The sequence below is a fragment of the Zeus faber genome, assembly GCF_960531495.2.
Source record: "Zeus faber genome assembly, chromosome: 1".
Lineage (NCBI taxonomy): Eukaryota > Metazoa > Chordata > Actinopteri > Zeiformes > Zeidae > Zeus > Zeus faber.
Window position 1 is genome coordinate 60,502,595 of NC_137193.1, and position 25,393 is coordinate 60,527,987.

Genomic DNA, 25,393 nt, shown 5'->3' on the forward strand with positions numbered 1-25,393 from the left:
AGACCGCTGCCCTCCCTGTCAGTGAGGCACGTCGCGGCCTCGTCCCCCTGCAGACAGGGATTTTTTGGGACTATCGCACCGTCGCACTGCACCACCTGATGGGGAGCAGGCTGGTCCAGACAAGGCGTTTGTGCGATTGGACACCGGACTCGCAACACTGGGACTACACTAATTCCAGAGTTCACGTTCCTCAGGAGAGGCTCTACGCCTATTTTTCTGGGGAGCTTAATGTGCTGTTTGTCCAAACTAGGAAGGCGCCCAGTCTGCGAGACACTTCTGCTGATCCGAGTGTCAAGTTGTCCATTTGGCACAAAAAGGATTTCCACATGAATTAGGTCGTTGACGGAGATGTGAGAATTGGACGCTAAGGGTTAACTGTTGATCCAATGCTGATCTGTTGCCTCAAGACCTATCCCTACGGTGTCTTCCTCTCAGAAAAACCATTGACGGGAGAGCATCACATGAGACACCAGCTCAATGAACAGGACGAGGGGACCCGGGAGGGTGAGCGCCGGGGAGGGGGCACTCTGATTGAGTTTAAAACAAGCTGTCGAGATATTGGCTGGCTGTCTCAGCAAGCTGTCGCGGCATTGGCTGACTGCAATCCGTCCCTCACACACAACTGGTCTGGATGTATGGAATGCCGCCTTAGCAGAAGGACACCAGCCACCACTGCCACTACAGGAGGACCACGATAATACTACAATCGCTACTGCTACTACGGAGGGTTGGGTTCCTCCCAACGTTACGGACCTGAGCCTTTGCTATGGATTAGCTTTTCCTCCAGTGCAATAACATTTCCACAGTAGCAACGAGGCATCAATAATTCATGGGACTAAGGTACCTGCTGGAGCTGCGAGTGGATACAGCTGTTGGATCACACCACAAAAACTCATAGCGGCACAAACAAATCGTAATGATGAGTTTGCTGCACTTCCAGAAACGGTGAAAATCGTTGAGCCGTTGCCGCTACCGCCAGCGGTGTTGCTTTCTCAATTTAACGGCTGTCATGGGCACCAGCAGTGTCGCTCAATTGGTGTGAGGTTGTGTGAGTTGTCCGCTTCCGGTTGCCTTCTTTTCGTTGTGTTCGAGGGAATCACAGAAAGGAGATGAGACAGCAATTGATTCCACTTCTCTGCTGGAATTTTTGCAGCGCACTCACTCCAACACTCATGCAGCGGCTGTGAAACGTCCCAAGCCCTAACAACGGACAGAGTGTGTCTTGACCGCACCGTCTCTCCCGTATGCACCGCCTTATGTAAATGCAGTGGAGAGTCACCTGCCAGGGTAGCCGTGATAAATAGGGCAGCCGAACCGTGGCCAAATGTGCTTTCCTCCCGACACGGCTCTGCTGTCGTGACGGTGTCTCCGTGTCCTTGTCGACGACCACAAAGCCGCTAGAGACCTGCAGATTACCCACTAAAGCAGGCAACGGTCTGCCCGTACGCCCTCGCTCAGCTGAGACCTTGGAAGAAGGACCGGCCTCAACATTGACTGAGCAGGAGTGAGGCGAGGTGAGAGAGAGAGGACAGGGCAGAACGGTTGTGACACGCAACCCTGCGGCAGGCTGGCCTGTGTCTGGACTGAAACGCCTGAGGAAGAGCCTGACTCTCTCTCTCTCTGTCACCATGTGACAGTTTATTCCCTCTATCTTTCCATCGATCCCTTTCTCTTTCTTTCTTTCTACTCTCAGTTGCCGTCACAGAAACCGAAGCTAATCCTGCTCTGAATCAACGTTTTATTTTTTTCTCACAGGTGTCACGTTGACGTAGGACCCGTGAGTTTAACGGCTTCCCTCAATGTTTCTGTTGCTGGGGGTATATTATAACACCCGGAACAAGACTCTCTAATTTGAAGTCTCTGATGGATTGACTTCCTATATTTTTTTATCTGCTGGTTTCTTCTTTAACTGCTCTCTGGTTTTGCGGCGTATAACAAATGGGTAACTCCATAGGTTGCGTCCGTCCTCCCCGAGATGGGAGGCTGGGTAGCATCCCGCCACTTTCACCCAAAAGGCGTCTTCGTTTCAAAAGGAAGCGCAAGGGGAAGAAGAGGAGGAAAGGAGGTGTTGACCAGGATCGGTGCGAGAGGCGTGACAGCCACGAGCCTGATGGCAAAGAGGAAGAGGAGGATGACGAAGAGGAAGGGGCCTCCGTCATAGAACCATCAGATTTTGTTCATAAAACAAGCGGCAACGGAACCAGGCCGAGCCTAACGACAACGCTGGACCCGGGGTTGGCCCATGTCAAACTTTCCACCCTTGCCCCCGGGTGTCTGAGCGCTGCGACGGGTGGAAACAGGGCGTTTGACCTGTCCCCCAACCCGAGCCCGGCCTGGAGAGGTGTCTTCTGCCTTCCAGGGGAGGAAGACACCGTTAGTGGCACCGTAGATGTCTCCAGCATCCCCAGCCAAACCATCACCAAGACTATCCCGTCCAGCGCCTCCCAAGCCCTCGGGAGCACCACACCGGGTGGTGGCCGGGTCTACAAGATCAAGGGGAAGGTCCAGGGTGTCCTGGAAAAACCATGGATCCTCCAACCCAAGAAGGAGAGAAAAGAGAAGGGGAGGCCGGAGGATGCGGAGATGAAGGGAGAGCTGACCGCATCGCTGGGTCGGACGCCCTCGGGAAGGGAGAGCAAAGGGGTCGTCCACATCCGGGAGGCGGACGGCAAGCTGTGCGTGGTGAGGACCGTATACCCCACAGACTATGGCTCCCCCGTATGGAAGGGCGAGAGCGACTGCAGCGGGGTGGAGGTCCGCACTGAGCCCCCCGTCCCGTCCCCCGTCACCGGGAACATCCTAAAGATCCAACTTTCGGAGGAGGATGGCGGGAGAACAAAGATGGCAGCCACTGGTCAAGGGGTTTTCTCATATCCGGATCCTGGGTCTTCGCTGCTGGAGTCGGGCTACGCCAGCGACCTGCCCTTGACCTCCCCGGAGACAGGGGGCGCTACTCCCAGTCAGACGGACTGGGGAGGGCTGACCAGCAGCTCGTCCGAGAGGCTGGACTCCATGATGGAAAGTCCTCTGTCGCCACAGCAACAGGCGCCTGCGAAACACCTGTCGCAGGTCTGGGAGCATCCACCTTCCACCCTCCACCTTCCATTCTCCACCTTCCCTGTCCCCTCCATCTGCACTCTAAGTGTTTCTGCTCTCCCTCTGTCATCCTCCATTACTCTACTTCTCACTACTGCTGTTGTGAAAAGGTAGAAGGTGTGATTGAACGGCCCGCAGCTCTCCTGTGTGTGTGTGTGTGTGTGTGTGTGTGTGTGTGTGTGTGTGTGTGTGTGTGTGTGTGTGTGTGTGTGTGTGTGTGTGTGTGTGTGTGTGTGTGTGTGTGTGTGTGTGTGTGCGTGTGCGTGTGTGCCCGTGCCCGTGCCCGTTCTCATGTTGGTGTTTATTGGCTGCAGATGCATTCGATGCTGTCTTTATTTAGATCTTTTTTCTGAACCAGTGACTTTGTCTCTTTTTGTACAACATATTTTTAGTCGCCTGTGTGTGTGTGTGTGTGTGTGTGTGTGTTATCATCCCTGTATGCAGCTCTATGCCTCTCCCCTTCCTTCCCCTCTCCCCAGAGCCTAATCAACGCGACACAGACTCTCTCTCTCTCTCTCTCTCTCTCTCTCTCTCTCTCTCTCTCTCCATCTCCCTCCCTCCCTCACTCTTCCATGTCCTCATTCCTCCCTCCCTGAATCGGCTGTTATTTGGCTCATGCCACACACATCACACCCATCTCCGACTCGTCACTATCTTGCGTCTGTGTGTGTGTGTGCGTAAGATAGAGATGAGCATACCTAAATATCTCCCAATTGTCTCTTCAAATTGAAAGGTTGAAATGTCAGATTCAAATTTGTATTCCATGAAATGATGAAATACTATCTAGCGCTTCCCCAAACCTTCTTGTGCGGGGGGGCGGGTAAGTGTATGGGACCTAAAATGGCACTAATGTACGTCTCCTTGGTCTTGGTCCAGCCGCTTGTTTTTCTTCAACCTGTGTGCACCAACTCTCAGAGCCCCGTCCTGAACTGTGACACCGCATACGGATCCAATAGTGCCTTGGTCCAGTAGTTGGGGTTCGTCAGCACAATGACACACACAGTCGCACAATCCAGTCCCCGTGTTTTCATTTCAGAATTTAATCCCAGCAGCCGTTATAAATCTGATGGTGGTATAGGGATCAGCACATCTGAGATTAAGGAAGGGGGGGGTTTCACTTGAGGATGGAGAGATTGGCTGCAGCAGTAACCGCAGTGCTTATGGAGGAGAGAGTGTGTGTGTGTGTGTGTGTGTGTGTGTGTGTGTGTGTGTGTGTGTGTGTGTGTGTGTGTGTGTGTGTGTGTGTGTGTGTGTGGTAGTACTGCTGTGTCATGCGGCTCATGATGGCACAGCAACCTGTGTTTAGCGCTGCACGTCTCATTTGATGTACGGCTGCTGAGTCATGAGAAGGCAACACACACACATACTCACACAGGGTCATAGAGGGCTGTAGATCTGAGCTCTACAGAGAACAATTTTTAGAGGCTTTGCATTTGTCAGCAGTGATCGATATCGCGTGTGTGTGTCCATCTGTTTGTTGTGACTGGGATAAATATATCTTTGTGGGTGTGGTTTGTGTCCTGTAAAATATTGTTTTCCTTCATGTGTATGTGAGTGATAGAGTCTGTGTGTGTGTGTGTGTGTGTGTGTGTGTGTGTGTGTGTGTGTGTGTGTGTGTGTGTGTGTGTGTGTGTGTGTGTGTGTGTGTGTGTGTGTGTGTGTGTGTGTGTGTGTGAGTGAGAGAGAGATGGACAGAATGGGAGGGAGCGATAGAAAGAGAGGGATGCTCCATTAATCTGAATAAACAGGGATTTGAAATGCGCATTAATCAGAGCACTGGCTACTCCTAACACCGAATCAGCTGTATAAATCCATCCATCTGTCTATCCATCCATCCATCTGTCTATCCATCCATCCATCTATCCATCGAAGCATCCATCCACGTATCCCTCCATCCTTTGACATAACCCTTCACTCATACAGCATTCAATCCATAATTTCCGTCTCTCACTCTGCCGGTCATTGAGAGATTAACTGGGTGTGTGTGTGTGTGTGTGTGTGTGTGCGTGTGTGTGTGTGTGTGTGTGTGTGTGTGTGTGTGTGTGTGTGTGTGTGTGTGTGTGTGTGTGTGTGTGTGTGTGTGTGTGTGTGTGTGTGTGTGTGTGTGTGTGTGTGTGTGTGTGTGTGTGTGTGTGTGTGTAATTTAAAGTGTGCAAGTTAATGAAAACAAGGCCTTGCGACCAGATAACACTAAAAATTACAAATGGTAGGGATTGAAATATCGGGTTTCTGTTGCTGTTCTCATTAACCCCCCCCCCTCCACACACACCCACACACACACACCCACTTCCCTGTCTTCTCCTTTTTTATTATTTTGCCAATATCTCTGTGTCTTCTTTCATCGCCCCTCTGTTCTTTCCCTGCCCTCCCTCCCTCTCATCCACCCCCATATTCTTTCTCTCTCTCCCTCTCTCTCTCTCTCTCTCTCTCTCTCTCCCTCTCTCCCTCTCTCTCTCTCTCTCTCCCTCTCTCCCTCTCTCTCTCTCTCTCTCCCGCTCTCTGATTCTTTCCAGTCACTTCAAAGGGTCTGTCTTTCCAAAATGGGGGGCAGCTCAGTATCCCTGGGGGGGTGCTGGTGTATCGCAGCAGCAGCAGCAGCAGCAGCGTGTGTAGCCTGCACTTAGAGACTAAATATCAGTGCAAATGATTACTGTGCGGTGTTGGCTGCCATTGTTCTTCTCTCTGAAAGGTTTTCATTATTGCAATATATGTTATAATATTATACGTATAATTGATTACATAGTATGATATTCACAGTATCAGTTGCAGTTAAAGTGGCTTTCTGACAGCAGACCATATACAGCTTTAAGTGTCTTATTTTGTCTGAAAAAGAGTCATTGGAACAATCAGAAAATAGTAAATACAAATTAAAATCTGTATTTCTTAGCTTTTCAAAGCTTAAAATTGAGAACACAGAGGCACATTCTAAGCTGAGAAAACCTATGTATATATATATATATATATATATATATATATATATCTATGTCTATATTTGTATGTATATATGTTGTATATGTATATATATGTTGTATATATGTGTATATATATATATATATATATATATGTATATATATATGTGTGTGTATATACGTATATGTTAAGTTAAGGCATTTTGGTTGGTGATCCAATGACTACCATCCAATTACAATTTATGATTAATTTATGGTAATGAAAAGTGGTGATAAATGGTGTTATTCTCTCTATTTTGTTATTGTGGACACCTTCACCTGATGGAACCTTTTATCTTAGCGTATTTTCTTAATTTATATGTATTTACTAAGTAATTAACTCTGTTATTTTATTTATTATATGATCCCAGAGGTGTGAGCTTTGCAGCTATTGACCAAAAACCCAACCCAAAAAAATAAAGTCAAGGTGTGTGTGTGTGTGTGTGTGTGTGTGTGTGTGTGTGTGTGTGTGTGTGTGTGTGTGTGTGTGTGTGTGTGTGTGTGTGTGTGTGTGTGTGTGTGTGTGTGTGTGTCCTCATTTCTGGGGATCTTGTTTATTCTTCCTTTCCCCTGTCAGCTTCTCTAGACCTTGTCATCCCTCTCTTTCTCTCTCTGTCTCTCTCTCTCCATCTTTTGGCTGCTGCTGCAGTCTCCTGGCAGAGCTGTCCTCTCACACTGTTCTAGATTAGCGACGGAGAGACAGAAACTGAGAGAAAACGAGAGAGAGTGACTATCCTTTATTTATTTCCGTTATTTTCCTCTTGTTCTCCTTGTATGTTTGATGTCGGAACACTGTTTGAAAATCAACCCGTGCAAATAAAGATTGTTGAAATTGAATAGAGGAAGAGAGGGAGAGAGCGAAGGAAGAAGGGATGACAGAGGAATACAGATGACGGCAGAAGGACGGGCGCTGGGCTCCACCATATAAATATCAAGTCTTTTTTTTGAGAGAGAGAGAGAGAGAGAGAGAGAGAGAGAGGGAGGGGGTTTGGGGGAGAGAATGGAGGGTGGGAGAAAGAGGGACAGGGGAGAGAGAGGAAGGAGAGTGCAGAGGGAGAGAGAGCGGCGGCAGAGTGGAGCTGTGACTTGGAGCCAGGCACTCGTGGGTTGGGGATTTGATTCCCTCCCTGTCAGATCTAAGCTCTTGTCGTTCTCTGAGCAGCTTTGGATCGAAAACACCATGGAGCCTCGTAGCGAGCAGGGGGGGAACGCTTCAGGTTTCTGTTTTTCGGGAAATTTGAATAAAATCAAATGATATTTCAATGAAAAATGATGACGTCACATCAAACGTCAGCTTGGCGACACACCCAGCGAATTCATGTGTGGGGGAATGATGTTGCAATTCCATTTAGGGAATTCTATTTATTTTTCTTTTTTTTTGTTAACTTAGAATTACAGTTGTTAGCCATGCCCACCTTAAATAGAAATAATAAATCCAGTATGACCAGATCATTTTTAAGGCGGTTTTCTTACGATATCATTAGAATTTTCCAAAACCCGCAATAGAGTTAATTTTTTTTTTTTTTTTTTTTTTCCAAAAATGTGAGCTATCATCAGGGAAACAGTGAGTAATGTGCAATGTTTACGTGTTCAAATTAAATTTGACACCGCTATGGTCCAGTGTTTATGAAACAGGAAGTTTGTCTTTTTGTTTTTTTATTGGAGGTTCTGAACAGGGGATGAATGGAAGGAGATCTGTTTTTTTTCCGCCCACAAAAAACAGATTGAATTGAATTGCTGAAGAGACACGTGTGTGTGTGTGTGTGTGTGTGTGTGTGTGTGTGTGTGTGTGTGTGTGTGTGTGTGTGTGTGTGTGTGTGTGTGTGTGTGTGTGTGTGTGTGTGTGTGTGTGTGTGTGTGTGTGTGTGTGTGTGTGTGTCATGGTGTTTAAAGTCTGTTTTTGCTTTTTATCATACTGATGTCTGTTTTCTGATATGGGTTTGTTGTGTGACAGGGAAAGGTTTTTGGAAACAAATCTTAATTCTTTTTTTTTTTTTTTTTTGATCTTTTATCCCCATCTCAAAATGTTATTGTTATTTTTTCATTTCTTGAAATTCCTTTCTGTTGACTGTTTTCTGTCGAGAACGTCTCGTGTAGATAAACTAGAGGAGACCAAATTTAACTGAGAATACTGATAAAATTCTCCCTGTTCTCTCTCCAGATTTCGGAGATCTACGTCAGCGGGGAGTCGAGCGACCTCACGGCGAAGGAGAAACTGTTGCTATGGAGCCAGAAGGCGACGGAGGGATACCCCGGCCTCCGCTGCGTCAACTTCACCTCCTCCTGGAGCGACGGACGCATGTTCAACGCTCTGCTGCACCGATACAGGTGAGAGGACGGAGCAAGGATGGAAGGAGGGGTGGACAAATAGATGGCTGGGTGGAAGGATTGGAGGCTGGGTGGGTGGATGACAGATGGATGTATGGATGGGTGCATTGGTGAATGAAAGGGTGAGTGTATTGATGTGTGATTGGATGGATGGATGGATGGATGGATGGGTGAATGAAAGGGCGAGTGTATGTATGGATGGATGAATGGATGGATAGATGGTCAAACGGATGGATGATAGACAGATGGGGGTGTATAAACTGGTGGAGAGATGGATGAGTAGATGGGTGGACAAATGGTAGATGGATAGATGGGTGGATGGACAGAAGTAGATGGATAGATGATTGATTGAATAGATGGATGGAGTGAATGTTGGAGGAATGACTGGTGGATGACGGATAGAAAGATTGGGTGGATGGATGATACGACTGATAGACAGATAAGATGCATGGATAGATGGATAAGGAGTGATGGATAAGTGGTCGGATAGATAGATGGATGGATAAGACAGATAGATAGATCTCTCTCTCTCTCTCACCCTTTCGTTTCCAGGCCAGACCTGATCGACATGGAGGTGGTGTCGCGGCAGAGTAACCGTGACAACCTGGAGCAGGCGTTTGAGATCGCCGAGTCGCTAGGGGTCACCAGACTACTGGACGCAGAGGGTGAGGAGTTGGATTCTTGTCAAGGATTCAAGATTCAAGAGGTTTATTCGTCACATACATATACATAATTTCATACATATATCCAGTGAAATATAATATCTTGACCTGTGTGAATGTTAAAGGGATACTTCAACCTTTTGGTTTCTCCTGACTAACCCAGATTCAGATGAAAAGGTCAACACCATGTGAAATAGGGGAAATACACCTTCCAAGCATGTCAAATGCTGAGTTACAGTATTTAAGCATCTAAAAAAATAAAATCTAAAATTTTAACCTTGAAAGTCTGTAAACTCTTTGCATTGGTGCCAGTTCAGTCAGCTGAGTTTTGATGATGGTAATGGTCTTGTCCGATGTGTACTGTAGCAGTTCATACCTGGCAACCCCCTACTCATTTTGAGGTGGTCGAGTTTCCCTTTAAGCAAAGAAACTGCAACTGTAGTTACGTGTATTTACACAGATCAGCCACCCTTAAAACCACGACAAATAACCACGTATATTGTTTAGCTCCCCCTGATGCCACCAAAACAGCTCTGACCCGTGGCGGTGAGTGCAAGACCTCTGAAGGTGTCCTTTGGTATTTGGCACCAAGACATTAGCAGCAGATCCTTAAAGTCCTGGAAGTTGTGAGGTGGGGCCCCCATGGATCTGGCTTGTTGTTCCAGCACATCCCACAGATGCTCCATCGGATTGGAGCCTAACCCCGCCCATCCGCATGAAGAAAACGTGACTCATCAGACCAGGCCACCTTCTTCCATTGCTCCATGGTCCAGTTCTGATGCTCAGATGCCCATTGTAGGAACTTTCAGCATTGGACAAGGGTCAGCATGGGCATTCTGACCGCTCCCATACCCAGCAAGCTGTGATGCACTGTATGTTCTGACACCTTTCTATCATAGCACCATTAACTTTTTCACCAATTTGTGCTACAGTAGCTCTTCTGTGGGGTCGAACCAGACGGGCTAGACTTCACTCCCCACGTGCATCAATGAGCCCATGGGCGCCCATGACCCTGTTGGCGGTTCAGTGGTTGTCCTTCCTTGGACCACTTTTGGTAGGTACTAACCACTGCATACTGGGAACACCCCACAAACTTGCCGTTTTGGAGATGCTCTGACCCAGTCGTCTAGCCATCACAATGTGGCCCTTGTCAAAGTGGCTCAGATCCTTACACTTGCCCATTTTTCCTGCTTCCAACACATCAACTTCAACAACTGACTGTTCACTTGCTGCCTAATTTATCTCACCCCTTGACAGGTGCCATTGGAAGATGATCCATGTTATGAATTTCACCTGTCAGTGGTTTGTTGTGGCTGATCATTGTATGATCCTTCATCACAGGACAGTCTCAAAGGGCTTCACATTACACATGGAATTCAATAGCATTCCCTAGAAAACTCCCCGAAAACCCCTTCTAGGATGATGAGGCTGCAGTGGAAGCTGAGTGGGCAGCGTTAATAACATAATATGACAAATCATAGGTTATGTGGTGAAACACTATGTGATGTTTAGGCTTGACCGCATTCAGTATTTTGCTGGTGCTCAGCGTAGGTTTGTAGGTGCCTCCAGATGGTCATCATCAGGTGCGGTCCGGGTTGGTGGGGGGGTGGTAAGCATGGTCACTGCCGGTGCGTCCGGGCTCCATGCCCACAGCAGAGCGTCTTCCTCCACATCTGCAGTACTGAGTATAAGGGCCGACATGCTGTGTCAGGATTAAGTGAAAGACTTGCTGTCGTTGTTTTTATTTTTATTTTCAAATGTGCTTCAGAGAAAAAGAAAAGCTTTGACGTGATTTTGGATTCCATTAATCCTAATCATCTGTACGAGTGTAGAACAAGTTAAAGGGGTGGAATGAGCCTGATGCTCTGTAGTTCAGCAGAAAATTGCAATAATTAGTGCAAATTCAATACATTTATACTATTATGAATGCTCTGTCTCTCCCTTATCTCGCAGACGTAGACGTTCCATCTCCCGATGAGAAGTCGGTCATCACCTACGTCTCCTCAATCTACGACGCCTTCCCCAAGATCCCAGAGGGCGGGGAGGGCATTGCTGCACAAGTACGCCCCTATTTAATACTCCATGTTTGATTTTATTTTCATTCTCAGTATGAGTCCTGAGCACATATTTTCCCTTTTTCTATTAATTTCATGAATATTTATGTGTGTTTCTAATACTGTTGTAATTGCACGTCAGATATTCCTTTGTATTCTTACCGGGATTTGACATCCTGACGAAGTAAATTGGAAAAACAATTGTCAGTCATAGTTTTTATCGACCCAAGTGGCAGTTTCCATTAAAATCAACAAATCATGAAATTGGAAAAAGAACGCGATGAAATGCAAATATGCAAGTCTACTCAAGTCGTGATGAAAGCAGAATAAGTTACCAAACATGCCGTTCGATCCCCTTGGTTAATCTCTTCCTTCTCCTCCGCCCCAGGAGGTGGACCAGCAGTGGTCTGAATACCAGGCCCGGTTCTCCTCTTTGCTCCAGTGGAGCCGCCAGCACACGGCCCTCATGGCCGACAAAAACTTCCCGCAGAACCCTGTGGAACTCAAGGTGAGAGCCGGGCATTCCTCGAAAACCGTTAAGGGAAGCAGGGCAACACAAGGAAGATGCTAGATCTAGGCTGTGAAATTGATTTGTCAGATATTGGGGAATCTGGGATACGATGGAGAGCATTTGAAGAATTTGGAGTCATTGGGTAGAAATTGTCAATCTTGGCGGCGATAATCCTGAATTCCTAATGTTGGTTATATACCATCGATGCTTAAAAAACATGATTTGGTGGACGTAAGGTTGGACACGCAGGAGAGAAGGTTCTGGCCTTCATCATCCCTTTAGGCCAGTAAGGCCAAGGCATGTAGCTTCAGAGCCAGAGGGATATATTCGAACTGGACCCTTATTTTCGCGTCATTGAAACCTGAATGTTTGACTGCGTTAGAGGCATCGAACACGCTCCGAAAAAGCTCAGAACCCTGTGAAGAAGCAGAAGGTCACTTCACGTTTGACGTTTGGTTGCAGAATTCAGAATTGGGGACAGTCCGTAACCAGAGACGAGCCTCAACCGCGTGAAAAGCCGTTTCAGATAAATAGCTGCTGTTTGAAAGGAGGTAGTATAGCAGTAAAGTAAGTTTGTGTTTCTCCTTTGGAATTGGAATAGACTCCCCTTCCGTGTCCGTCTGTGTTTTATCAAACGGTGACTGAAGTCAGGAGGAAGTCGCCTCCGATGTTAATGATTCCCTATTTGAACCCAAAACGCTGTTCGCGCTGATATTGATCTGCCGATGTTCATCAGTGACCCTTCTGCTTCCTATCTCCTCGCTTGATTCATCCCCCCATCCCCCGGTCCATTCCCTGCAGGCACTTTACAACCAGTACGTCCATTTCAAGGAGACAGAGATTCCCATCAAGGAGATGGAGAAGGATCGCACTGAGCATATCTACAAACTGCTGGAGGTAAGGGAGGATGAAAGGGTGGATACACTCGGCTTTACCTTCATTCTTGTGACCTCCCTTGGCCCCAGAGTTCTGTTCCCAAACCCAACCTTTTAGGCAGAGGTCGATCCAAATTCCTTCGCCTTCTCACATTCATTGCAACAACAGCAACAACTTCTGTAATAGCTTCAAATTTGCCTCGGGGGGGGGGGGAGTTCGTCACTGAAGCATGAACTTCACAAGAACTTCACAAGAACTCGTCTGTTCTTGGAGTTTTTGGCGCTGGTACATGACCAGAGAACGTACGGTGAGGGCCGGGAAAGTGTTGACGGTGCCACGTGCAGAGCTTACCATGCATCATGAGGCCTCGCTCCAAGTGTGTGCGTGTGTGTGTGTGTGTGTGTGTGTGTGTGTGTGTGTGTGTGTGGATGACAGGGAAAATGTTGGTGTGTGTGTGTGTGTGTGTGTGTGTGTGTGTGTGTGTGTGTGTGTGTGTGTGTGTGTGTGTGTGTGTGTGTGTGTGTGTGTGTGTGTGTGTGTGTGTGTGTGTGTGTGTGTCTTTGTACTTGGGTGACTTGACTCTGACTTGCCTACGTCCCGAAGCGTTTTGGCACGTCTACCTTCCTGCTGTGACAACAAGCGCTCGTTTGATGAAAACCAAACACATGATGAAGTGTTAGCGATAGCTTGGTGTCGGAGACGGGGGTGACTTGTGGTCCCTCAATAAGTAATTGTTCCGTGTTCTTTTGATTTCTTATTTTCCTCGTGCATATAATTCTCAAATGTGTCTGTGTATGTGTGTCTTTATAGTGTGGAAATTAAAAAAATAAAACATAATGCAACAAGAGGGTAATTGGAAGATATTGTTTACTATATTTGTTGGTAATAATATGTTCTATGTATCATGTATATCGTGTTTGTGTGTGCATGTGTGTGTGTCATGTCGCGTCTAGGTGTGGATAGAGTTTGGTCGTATCAAGCTTCCTGCAGAGCTCCATCCCAACCAGCTGGAGGAGCAGTGGGGGAAGCTGATCCTGGAGATGCTGGACAGAGAGAAGGCTCTGAGGCCTGCTGTCGACAGGTACATACACTTTAACACACACACACACACACACACACACACACACACACACACACACACACACACACACACACACACACACACACACACACACACACGCACAGTACCTAAACACAAAAGCATGCACGTAACATGCACATGTGTGTTTCAGGTTGGAGCTACTGCTTCAGGTGGCCAATAAGATCCAGAACATGGCCCTCAACTGTGAAGAGAAACTCACCCTGGCCAAGAACACACTACAAGCTGTGAGTCCATGACACACACACACACACACACACACACACACACACACACACACACACACACACACACACACACACACACACACACACACACACACAGAACTAGGATGTAGGAGTAGTGTCCAGGATGTAGAGGTAGTGACCAGGATGTAGGAGCAGCATCCAGCATATGGGATTAGCGACCAGGATGTAGGAGTAGTGTCCAGGATGTAACAGTAGAGACCAGGATGTAGGAGTAGCGTCCAGGATGTAGGAGTAGCGACCAGGATGTAGGAGTAGCGTCCAGGATGAAGGAGTAGAGACCAGGATGTAGGAGTAGCGTCCAGGATGTAGGAGTTGTGATGAGGATGTAGAAGTAGCGACTGGGATGTAGGAGTAGCTTCCAGGATGTAGGAGTGGCGATCAGGATGTAGGAGTAGTATCCAGGATGTAAGAGTAGTGTCCAGGATGCAAATCAATCAAAGAGACTTGTTCTCTGTCCAGGACATGTCCCGCATGGAGAGCGGTGATGGCGTCCAGTGCGAGCAGGAGCTTGCCTGCTACCTTCAGGACTGTGAGGTTCTGATCAGGCAGCTGAACCAGGAACTCCGGGTCCTGAGAGAGGAGAAGTACTACAAGGTGGAGCAGCTGGGCTCCAGGTGAGACGGGCAGGGGGTGGGTGGAGACTCCTTTGGGTGAGGAGTTTGGACATGTAGTACGGTTGGTTGGTTAAAGGATTATGATAAGGCAGTGGTTCTCAACGTGGAGTCCGGGCCTTCCGGGGAGCCCTTCTAGAGGGTCCAGGGGGTCCCGAGATAAAATGGTTAAGCCTTAAACTGGCATTTCATTCACAGGAGGCAAGCACCGTCATAGTTTCACTGTTATTGCTCCAACTATTTGGAAGTTTAGACTAACTCATATGTTTCAAAATAAATCTCCTTAGATTGGGGTCCCAGTGATAGAATCTTATCCATTGGGGCCCGTGGCCTAATGAGTATCAAATCGAGGGTCCTTGATGAGAAAAAGGATGCGAACCACTGCTCCAAATACGGTCTGGTTTAAAGATAGTGGAAGTGCTTCATCACCGCTGTCCTCTCACCGCCTGCTCCGGGCCTTGCAGGGCGTCCAGCCTACAGGAAGAGCTGGTCTCGCTGCGACTACAGTGCTCCAGCGTGTACAGGAAAGGCCACTTTTCGTCCCGGCTGCCGAGTGAGACGGCCAGGGAGGAGACGGAGCCGAGGCCCACGGACGGCGGGGGCTTCTCGCTGGGCCAGACCCTGTTCGGGGCCGTCGGGGCCGCGGGGGTAATGGGCGCCGCCCTGCTCCGCAGGCCCATGACCCGCTCCCAGCTGGTGGCCATGTCGTCGTCTGAGGACGAGGGGAGCCTGAGGTTCATCTACGAGCTGCTGGGATGGGTGGAGGAGACCCAGGTGAGGAAGAAGAGCCTTCTGCAGGCTTTAAAGGACAGTTGGACAGTTTAAAGGACACTCGAAAGTCATATTGTGGGTTGGGAAATACTGGGAAATATAATTGTCTTCTCTATATGTCTGTGTTTTTACCTGTCCCTTTCCAAATAAACCAGAAAAAATAGTGGTAGCTAGATAAGAAGCTTCTTTTTCTGTTAATGGGGAAACTCTTAACTTCATTGATCCTCAAATTTACACCAGTATTATTGTAGACATTCTCATAGCAAAACTAAGAACTCACACTGCTAAAGTCAGCAGGAAATCTATTTCAAACCAAAAGTAAACTGAACATCTAGGGAAAACACACAGTACCACAGTCGATATCAGATATTTACGTCACACCATCTGTATGCACCTTGTTTGTTCCGTTTCTCTTTTTGTTTTGCTTTCTATATTTTTACTCTTTTTTTCTATCCCTGCTCCATCACTTTGGAGATTAGTTGTTTTTGTTATTTTAAAGTGCTCTATAAATAAAGACTTGATTTGGTGTTATATGCTGACACTAGACTGCGACAGCAGAAGTAAAGCACTACGTGATAAAAATTAATTGTGTGTGTGTGTGTGTGTGTGTGTGTGTGTGTGTGTGTGTGTGTGTGTGTGTGTGTGTGTGTGTGTGTGTGTGTGTGTGTGTGTGTGTGTGTGTGTGTGTGTGTGTGTGTGTTCAGGATCTGCTGGAGCGGGCTGAGTGGGGGGCCGACCTGCCCACGGTGGAGAACAACCTCCAGGAACACAACAGCATCCATAGCGCTGTGGAGGAGCTGCTGGGCAGCGTGCAGGAAGCCCGCAACTTCCAGGTGCTCGCAAGCGCACACACACACACACACACACACACACACACGCGCAAAATGATGATAACCTCTGTGTCACTCTCTCCCGCAGGCCAAAGTTTCTCCTAACTTTAAGAGCAGTTACTGTGAAACACTGTCCAAGCTGGAGCATCAGTACTGCAAGCTGCTGGTCAGTTGTGTGTGTGTGTGTGTGTGTGTGTGCGTGCGTGCGTGCGTGCGCGTAGCGTGCGTGCGCGTAGCGTCTCATTTGATTCCATTCTTCGAGTTCATCCCATTAGGCATGACAGAGCTGATTAGCCTCTGAAGTTAACACATGCTACTGTGCAGCTGCTGCCCTCTGTCTCTCTCGCTCTCTCTTGCTCGCTCTCTCTCTCTCGCTCTTTTTCTGTCTTTCTCTCTTTCAATTTAACATTTTTCAATTTCAAAGGGTTTTATTAACGTGAGACACATACACTTGTACATTGCCCAAGCAAATGGAAAACAAAAAGTGTAAAAATATAAAATTAAAATGGCAAAATTGTAAAGGCTGCAATTGAAAAATATATAGGCACAGATACATTAAGATGACCTATATATATATATATATATATATATATATATATATATATATATATATATATACTGTATATACAGTATAAAAAAAATCTATATATATTTTTTAAACGTTGCTGTTAAATTGATATATACCGATAAGTAGTCTGTCTCTTTGTTCCTTAGATTTCCTATTTTAAGTGTGTGTGTGTGTGTGTGTGTGTGTGTGTGTGTGTGTGTGTGTGACTACAATGTCACGTCCCTGTTAAAGAAAAAGAAAACAGGTGATCATTAACGCAGCGGCAGATTTTTTTTTATACATATTTTCTCTGCGATAGGGATGGAACCATGAATCCAATAATGCATTATTATATCAACAAATAAATCAATTTAATGAAATAATCAAATATCCCTATTCCTATAAAATAAAAACTGATATTTGAAAAGATGTAGTTATTATTGATTATTATCGTTATTATTATTTGTCCTTTTGTTCTATAAAATATATCTTATCACTTTGACTGCTTATCAATGAATATTCATATTTTTCAAGATGACTGTTGTGCTTCGAATAACCAGTGCTTTTTTAAACATTTCCCTTCATTGTGTACAGTCTACCCAATCCTACTGATTTGGTGTAGTCATTAATAAAACATAATTTAATCAGAAGATGACAAGGAATACATCAATTTAAATTGTATTAAATATTAATATATCAAAACAGTTCAAACAGTCGTTAGTTACCCCTAATGCCTCTGGGGGACTATAAACAAAACAACAAGGAACTGGGCAGCAGACAAGGCTCTTTTCATTGCTTTGCCCTGATGCTGTTTGTTTGTTGCCGTTGCCATAGGAACAGTCGTCATGGCGGCTGCGCAGCCTGGAGAGCCTGCAGGGCCTGGTGGCGCGCTGCACCGACGAGCTGATTTGGCTCAACGAGCGTGAGGAAGAGGAGATCGCCTTCGACTGGAGCGATGCCAACCCCGACGTCAACGCCAAGAGGGAGAGCTACACGGTGAGGAGGAGGAGGGGCAGGAAGAAGAGGTGGACGAGGAAGAGGAGAAGGGGGAGGAAGAAAAGTAGGAGGAGGGAGGGAGGAGGGAGGGAGGGAGGGAGGGAGGAGGAGGAGGAGGAGGAAGAGAAGGGAATATCAGAAGATAAAGAACGTTGAGGTTCACGTCTTTATCGCCCCCTAGAGGAGAGATTTGGTTGCCTTCAGAATCAGAGGAGGCAACAACAGCTCACACTTTATAAACAGTAAAAACACACTGAGACCAGAAGGAAAACAGTAATAAATTGTAAAGACAGAAATAAATAATAACAACTGTGAAAAAGAAAAAATGGCGATGGATCAGATCCGAGCTGAGATCAATAAATGCCACTGAGATTTATATAGATAAGATGTATAGATAGACCAGAAGATAGATGGATGGATGGATACTGTAGATGGATGGACAGACCAGAAGGGGGATAGATAACATACATATATAGATGGATGGATCGGTGGATAGATAGATGGATGGTTGGATGGATGGATGGACGGACGGACAGGTGGATGGATGGACCACAAGGGGGATAGATATGATAAGATAGGTGGATGGATGGATGGATGGACGTACCGACCGACCTATAGAAGGATGGATGGATGGACGGACAGACCGACCAGAAAGGGGATAGATAAGATACGATAGATGGGTGGATGGATGGATGGACAGACCAGAAGGGGGATAGATAAGATGGGTGGGTGGGTGGATGGATGGATGGACGTACCAACCGATAGACAGATGGATGGATGGACATACGGACCGACCAGAAGGGGGATAGATAAGATACGATGGATAGATGGATGGATGGATGGATAGATGGATGGACGGATGGATTGAAAGATTGACGTACGGACAGACCAGAAGGGGGATAGATAAGATGGACGGACGGACGGACGGACGGATGGACCGATGGATGGATGGACGGACGGACGGACCAGAAGGGGGGTGGATAGGATAGATGGGTGGGTGCGTGGATGGGTTGATGGATGGATGGACAGACCTGAAGAGGGATAGATCAGATAGATGGGTGGGATGGATGGACGGACGGATGGATGGATGGACGGACAGACGGACGGACAGACTAGAAGGGGGATGGATAAGATAGATGGGTGGATGGATGGATGGATGGATGGATGGACGTACCGACCAACCGATAGACGGATGGATGGATGGACGTACGGACGGACCAGAAGGGGGATAGATAAGATACGATGGATGGGTGGGTGGGTGGATGGATGGACGGATGGACGGATGGACAGACTAGAACGGGGATAGATAGATGGATAGATATTTCATTCATCCCTGGAGGGAAGTTTCAGTGTTACAGCAGCTCACATCAAAACAAAGAGGCGATTATAATAAAATAATAAAAACAGACAATATGAAAAATATTAAAAATTCCCAATAAACCCACAACTTGCATTTTGATAAGTGATGAAATAATTCTTGACTTCCCTCGATTTGTCCACATGTTTTCCAGGAAATGAGGGCGGCGCTGGACGACAAACAAGAAGTGATGCAATCGCTGCAGGAAACGGCCGAGCGCCTGTGTCAGGAGAGCCACCCGGCCAGGCAGACAGTGGAGGTGAGGTTACCGTGGCAATGGCACCGACCATGGGGAACATCACTACTGAGCGACCTTTCGGCAAAGACACGTCATCCTCCATTTTGATGTCCTCAGCAGAGGCAGTTCTACAATTTGCTAAAACAATTAATATAAATATGTTTAAAAATAATAACTATATATATAGTACATAAAAAACTTTTTTCATTTGATATTTATTCCTGTCATGGTGATTCTCTCATTCCTTTTTTTTGGGTGAGTTTGCTCATACACATCATATATATATATATATATATATATATATATATATATATATATATATATATATATATATATATATATATATATATATATATATATGTGATTCAAAACTCAGCAGATTATGTTATGTTATTTTTTGCAAAGGTGGCAGTCAAAAAGCTAAACAAGTGAATCAAATTAAGTCAAAAATTAAATATCGAAATATTATAAAAATAAATTGTTTGAAGTTATTATTTATTTATTTTACAAAATTGGTGATAAGATGAATTGAAGGAATGGATCCAGCTGAAGATGTGAAGGTGCATGTTTGTTGTTGAACGGTGTTATAAATAAAGCTTTCCCCCTGCAGGCCTACAGTGCCGCCCTGCAGACCCAGTGGCAGTGGGTGGGGCAGCTGTGTGTGTGTGTGGAGCAGCATCTCAAGGACAACACCGCATACTTCCAGGTACCACAATACATACTGTATCATAATATTAATAAAAATAGCGGTGATAATAATGATAGTAATAAGTATTTACTTTATATATATGAATTCAAGCATGATCCATATAACAGATGCAATGCAAAAGACTTTACGGAAAATAAAAATGTAAAAAATATGAAAAAATTTGAATAAAAGAAAAGTCCATAAAGATGAAAACAGATGTATTTGTTTTTTAAGTAAAAAAAATTTACCAAATTGCCACTGATCATCAAATATTTGATGTCAACTTCCAAACGGATTCTTAGCATTAATTAAAAAAAAATATATATATATATATATATATATATATATATATATACTCTGCTGAGGAGCAATTCCTTATTTTAAGGAATTAATACTAAAAATGTAAACATTTTATACTGTTTCTCAATTAGTTATAATGAAAAATCGTGTACAAAACTATTTTGAACACAGTGTTACACAGTGTGGCAAATTATACAATTATATTAATATTCTAAAGAAATATCAGTATCTATGATATGATCTTAAAGCAATATCTATAGTTCTGAAGTAATATCTTTAATTTGCCACAACAACAGGTCCCTTTTGACCGACATATGCAATCATACAGGGTTCACACCAGGTGCTTGAATTTCATCCTCAGAAATGTAAGCACTGGAATACCTTGGAAATAGCCCCTTTTGGGCTGTGTTGCTTGAAAAGTCCTTGAGAAAAAGGGTTCCCATGGTTGGAAATAGACACTTCTAATAGAAGATGACAACGAGACTAATAATAAAAATGTTGGTATAATAGATATACTCATATAAATAATAAATATACTCATATGAATAATAATTAAACGTATATAAATAATAAACAATGACATTTACATCATATTATATTTTCATTCATTAAGATGACGTTGAAAATGGATGATGAAAATAAAAAAATTGTGCTTGAAAAGTACTTGAAAGTCCTTGAATTTAATTTGGTAATGCCAGAATCAACCCTGATGCGTACAGTGTGTATTCTACCTCTCAAATTAGAATCCCCTGCTCCTGTTTCTCTTCTTTCTCTCTTTTATCTCCTTTCTGTTCTTCCTCTCTCTCTTTCTCTCCCTCTCTCCTCCGTCCCTGTCCTTTCTCCATCTCTCCGTCAGTTCTCCAGGGAAGCTCTGGACTGTGAGTGGTACCTGCGGCAGCTGCAGGACTCAATCAGGCGTCAGTACAGCTGTGAGCGCAACAGCCGACTGGGCAAGCTGGAAGACCTGCTACAGGACTCCATGGTAGGTGTCCTGTCCTCCACCCTCCTCCTGTCCCCCAACCTCCTCCTGTCCTCCACCCTCCTCTTGTCCCCCAACCTCCTCCTGTCCCCTAACCTCCTCCTGTCCCCCAATCTCCTCCTGTCCCCTCACCCTCCTCCTGTCCTCCTGTGCTTCACCCTCCTCCTGTCCCCAACATTCCTCCTGTGCTCCACCCTCCTCCTGTCCCCCACCCTCCTCCTGTCCTCCACCCTCCTCCTATTCTCCACCATCCTCCTGCCCTCCACCCTTATCCTGCCTTCCACCCTTCTCCTGTCCCCCACCCTCCTCCTGTCCCCCACCCTCCTCCTGTCCTCCAGCCTACTATCCTCCACCCTCCTCCTGCCCTCCACCCTCATCCCTCCTTCTGCCCGTCACCCTCCTCCTTTCCTACATATTCCTCCTGCCCTGCAAACCTCCTGTCCCCAACCCTCCTCCTGTCCTCCTGCGCTCCACCCTCCTCCTGTCCCCCACATTCCTCCGGCCTTCCACCCTCCTCCTGCCCTCCACCCTCCTCCTGCCCTCCATCCTCCTCCTGCCCTCCATCCTCCTCCTGTCAACCTGCCTCCTCCTGTCCTGCTGTCTATATCTATCTATCTATCTATCTATCTATCTATCTATCTATCTATCTATCTATCTATCTATCTATCTATCTATCTATCTATCTATCTGTCTGTCTGTCTGTCTGTCTGTCTGTCTGTCTGTCTGTCTGTAGGTGTCCTGTCCTCCACCCTCCTCCTGTCCCCAAACCTCCTCCTGTCCTCCACCCTCCTCTTGTCCCCCAAGCTCCTCCTGTCCCCCACCCTCCTCCTGTCCTCCTGTGCTTCACCCTCCTCCTGTCCCCAACATTCCTCCTGTGCTTCACCCTCCTCCTGTCCCCAACATTCCTCCTGTGCTCCACCCTCCTCCTGTCCCCCACCCTCCTCCTGTCCTCCACCCTCCTCCTATTCTCCACCCTCCTCCTGCCCTCCACCCTTATCCTGCCTTCCACCCTTCTCCTGTCCCCCACCCTCCTCCTGTCCCCCACCCTCCTCCTGTCCTCCAGCCTCCTATCCTCCACCCTCCTCCTGCCCTCCACCCTCATCCCTCCTTCTGCCCTCCACCCTCCTCCTTTCCTACATATTCCTCCTGCCCTCCAACCTCCTGTCCCCAACCCTCCTCCTGTCCTCCTGCGCTCCACCCTCCTCCTGCCCTCCACCCTCCTCTTGCCCTCCATCCTCCTCCTGCCCTCCATCCTCCTCCTGTCAACCTGCCTCCTGCTGTCTGTCTGATCGGGGGTTTTGTGGAATTCTCATGTTAAAGCGTGTCTGCAGCTCCTTAAAACGTGTGAAGATGTCAAAGGTCACTATATATAGTCTTAAATCTAAATGTATGAGGCATTTGTTTTAACTTTAGACCGAGCACTGGCTGGGAGGCCTTTCTGTAGAAGTGCCCGAAGGGCGGGGCGGTATATACGCGATATCACGATAGAGACGACACGTCGTCTGGGATTTTGTTCGTTGTGATATCGCGATAAGGTCAAATGTTGTGGAAGGAATTGACAAATTACTTCATTTACAATATCTTGGTAATAGAATCTACATTGTTAACGACTGTTTTGCCTAATGTTTATTGTGTTTATTACATTGTGAACGCACGTTAGCCCTCACCAAAATATCTCCAAAAAGTCCTATTTGATTCAGTCCCGATCGAAAAGACTGATTGACATGTGTGTGTCTACGTCGAATGATATAAAGCGAGGGCTGACAAATCGGCCAATTAGTCAATTAGTCGGTCATCGGCCTGACGGTGCTGTGGTGTCCCCCCCTGCAGGAGGAGAAGGAGCAGCTGATCGCGTACCGTAGCACCGTGGCCGGTCTGGTGGGTCGGGCCAAGGCACTGGTCCAGCTGCGGCCCCGCAGCCAGGACGGCCCCCTGGGAGCCGCCACGCCCATCAGGGCCATCTGCGACTACCGCCAGATTGAGGTAAGACGCACGGGGGCTGCTACATGGGCAGAGGGCGTGGTGAAGGAAATTAAAATCCACCAGCTTTGCTGGTGCCATCATGCATTTTGAACCGGTATATAAAAGGTAGGAATTGGTGTTTCTATCTTTCTTTTTTTCATTTAAAGAACGCCCCCTAGGTCATTCAATCTCATGATGTCATCGCGTAAACTCACTTACATGCGGCCAATCAGATAAAAGCATTAAATTAGGAGGCCACGCCCACCCATTGAGCTTACCTCGCTTTAATCGGTTAATAAAGTGTTAATCGATTAATCGGTTGAACTCATGGAGATCTATCATCAGTTAGTTTTGTTTCTCAGTGAACACCATGTTGTCAAGTTATGGTTGATTTTGTTGACGATCTTTATCTTACCCCCCCCCACACCCATCCTTCTAAGCTCCGCCCGAAGCCACGAATCAGCGGTTGTGATTGGCTGCTTCTCTCGAACCTTTTAAAAATTGAGTTTTGACTGTTGACTGGATATTGTGTCGGGCGGGTTTGCTTCTGAGGCTGCGGTGGCGACACAGTTAAAAATAACTTTTAATTTCTGTTTCATCTGTTTTTTCAAGACAAAGCCTCTTTTTTTTTTTTTTTTTCATTCTCGTAATAGATTTCAAATATCAGAGCAAAGATGGGACAGAAATAACCATGAAATAACACCTGAGGACCGAGAGAAATATTTAATGAGGAAAAGTAAATTCCATTTGCAGGTTCTAGCCTCTATTCCATGGCCTCCTCATTTAACACAGTTTGCAAATGGAAGTCTCTCCCCCTCTCTCTCGCTCTCCTTCTCTCTCTCTCACTCTCCCTCCCTCTCTCTCTCTCTCTCTCTCCCCCTCTCTCTCTTCCTCTCTCTTTTTCTCTCTCTTACGCTCTCTCTCTCTCTCTCTCTCTCTCTCTCTCTCTCTCTCTCTCTCTCTCTCTCTCTCTCTCTCCCCCCTCTCTCTCTTCCTCTCTCTTTTTCTCTCTCTTACGCTCTCTCTCTCTCTCTCTCTCTCTCTCTCTCTCTCTCTCTCTCTCTCTCTCTCTCTCTCTCTCTCTCTCTCTCTCTCCCTCCCTTCCTTCCTCTGCGTTCCCCGACACTGTGATGTCCACAGGTTTTTTTTTTAAATCCTTAAATTATGTATTCTCTCGACTGATTCCGTCCAGGGTTAGATAAATAAAAGATTATTTTTTTTAAGTAAAAAAAGAAGAAATACATTCTACCTTCTACTCCACCTCTACCCTACCTCTACTCTACTTTTACTCAGATGAGGCATCCAATATTTTTTCATCAATGTGTTGACGTCAATTTGAAGAAGAAGATGTGAGAAATTGTAAAAATGTTGTCCATTATTTAAATTTGTTCCTGTTTTTTATTTTTACGTGACTCAACATCAATATATGACGTTGTTTAATGAGACTATGTTGGCGGCCCATCTCCGAACCACCTCATCACACATCACATCTAAGAGAGCAAACAGTCGAGAATAAACGGTTCGAGCAAGAATGCCGCTGGTTGCTCGTGGCAACCGGGCGGTGATGGCACTGACCGAGCCTCAGGTTGATCGTGCACATGTACCCTTTAAGTAATCTTTCTCTCCTCCCCCCTTTCCTGTGTCCTCCTCTCCTTCTCCGCCCATTCCCTCATGTTTTTCCCTTTATGACCTCTCCCTCTCTCCCTCTCACCTCCTCTCCCTCTGGTCTGTCGGCTGGGTTGTCAAGACTGACATTCAGGTATAGCAGTCTACCTTCTCCCTCTCTCACCCCAGATCCACTCACACCGCTCAGCGACTGACCGCCGATCCATCTCTGTTGTTCTAACATAAACGTTGTTATTGTCTATTTTTTGGATTCATGGGACACAATCTATGAATGGAAATAAGTTAAAATAAAATGTATGAGGCGAAGCCGCTCATCCATGATCTGAAAGCAACCTTCAGACACATTTTTAAGCCTTGATGTGCATTCCATGTGTTTTTATGTACATACCTTTACATTATTAATCTGTGTGGTGGGGGGTGAGAGAAGGAGAGGTGGAGGAAAGGAGAAGTGGAGGGTTGGAGCGAGCTCTGTGTGCACAACCCTCCAAGCTCCCCCCCCTGCTGCCATCGCTTCGCTTGAGGCCTTATCCTCGGCCTTTTGCTTTAGAGAGGTGCAGAAGTGCCCTGGACTACACTGGGCCCCGACACTGACAAAACGGTTGTCCAATTTTAACCATTTATACAATAACACCTGAAGTTTCCAAACAAGGAGAGCTGCGTTTAGAA

General features: G+C 46.3%; 1 protein-coding gene across 1 annotated transcript in view; it reads left to right on the plus strand.

Annotated features, from left to right (window-relative positions):
• macf1a (microtubule actin crosslinking factor 1a) overlaps nucleotides 1–25,393 on the plus strand; it is a gene marked incomplete at its 5' end in the record, with an annotated part of 253,846 nt that overhangs the window by 107,316 nt on the left and 121,137 nt on the right. The window contains 16 exon segments of the mRNA XM_079998137.1: nucleotides 8,206–8,372; nucleotides 8,925–9,037; nucleotides 10,988–11,094; nucleotides 11,477–11,596; nucleotides 12,401–12,496; nucleotides 13,429–13,556; nucleotides 13,708–13,801; nucleotides 14,282–14,436; nucleotides 14,898–15,207; nucleotides 15,909–16,037; nucleotides 16,123–16,200; nucleotides 17,416–17,577; nucleotides 19,089–19,193; nucleotides 19,783–19,878; nucleotides 21,017–21,142; nucleotides 22,970–23,122. Coding sequence (XP_079854263.1) covers nucleotides 8,206–8,372; nucleotides 8,925–9,037; nucleotides 10,988–11,094; nucleotides 11,477–11,596; nucleotides 12,401–12,496; nucleotides 13,429–13,556; nucleotides 13,708–13,801; nucleotides 14,282–14,436; nucleotides 14,898–15,207; nucleotides 15,909–16,037; nucleotides 16,123–16,200; nucleotides 17,416–17,577; nucleotides 19,089–19,193; nucleotides 19,783–19,878; nucleotides 21,017–21,142; nucleotides 22,970–23,122 — 2,139 coding nt within the window.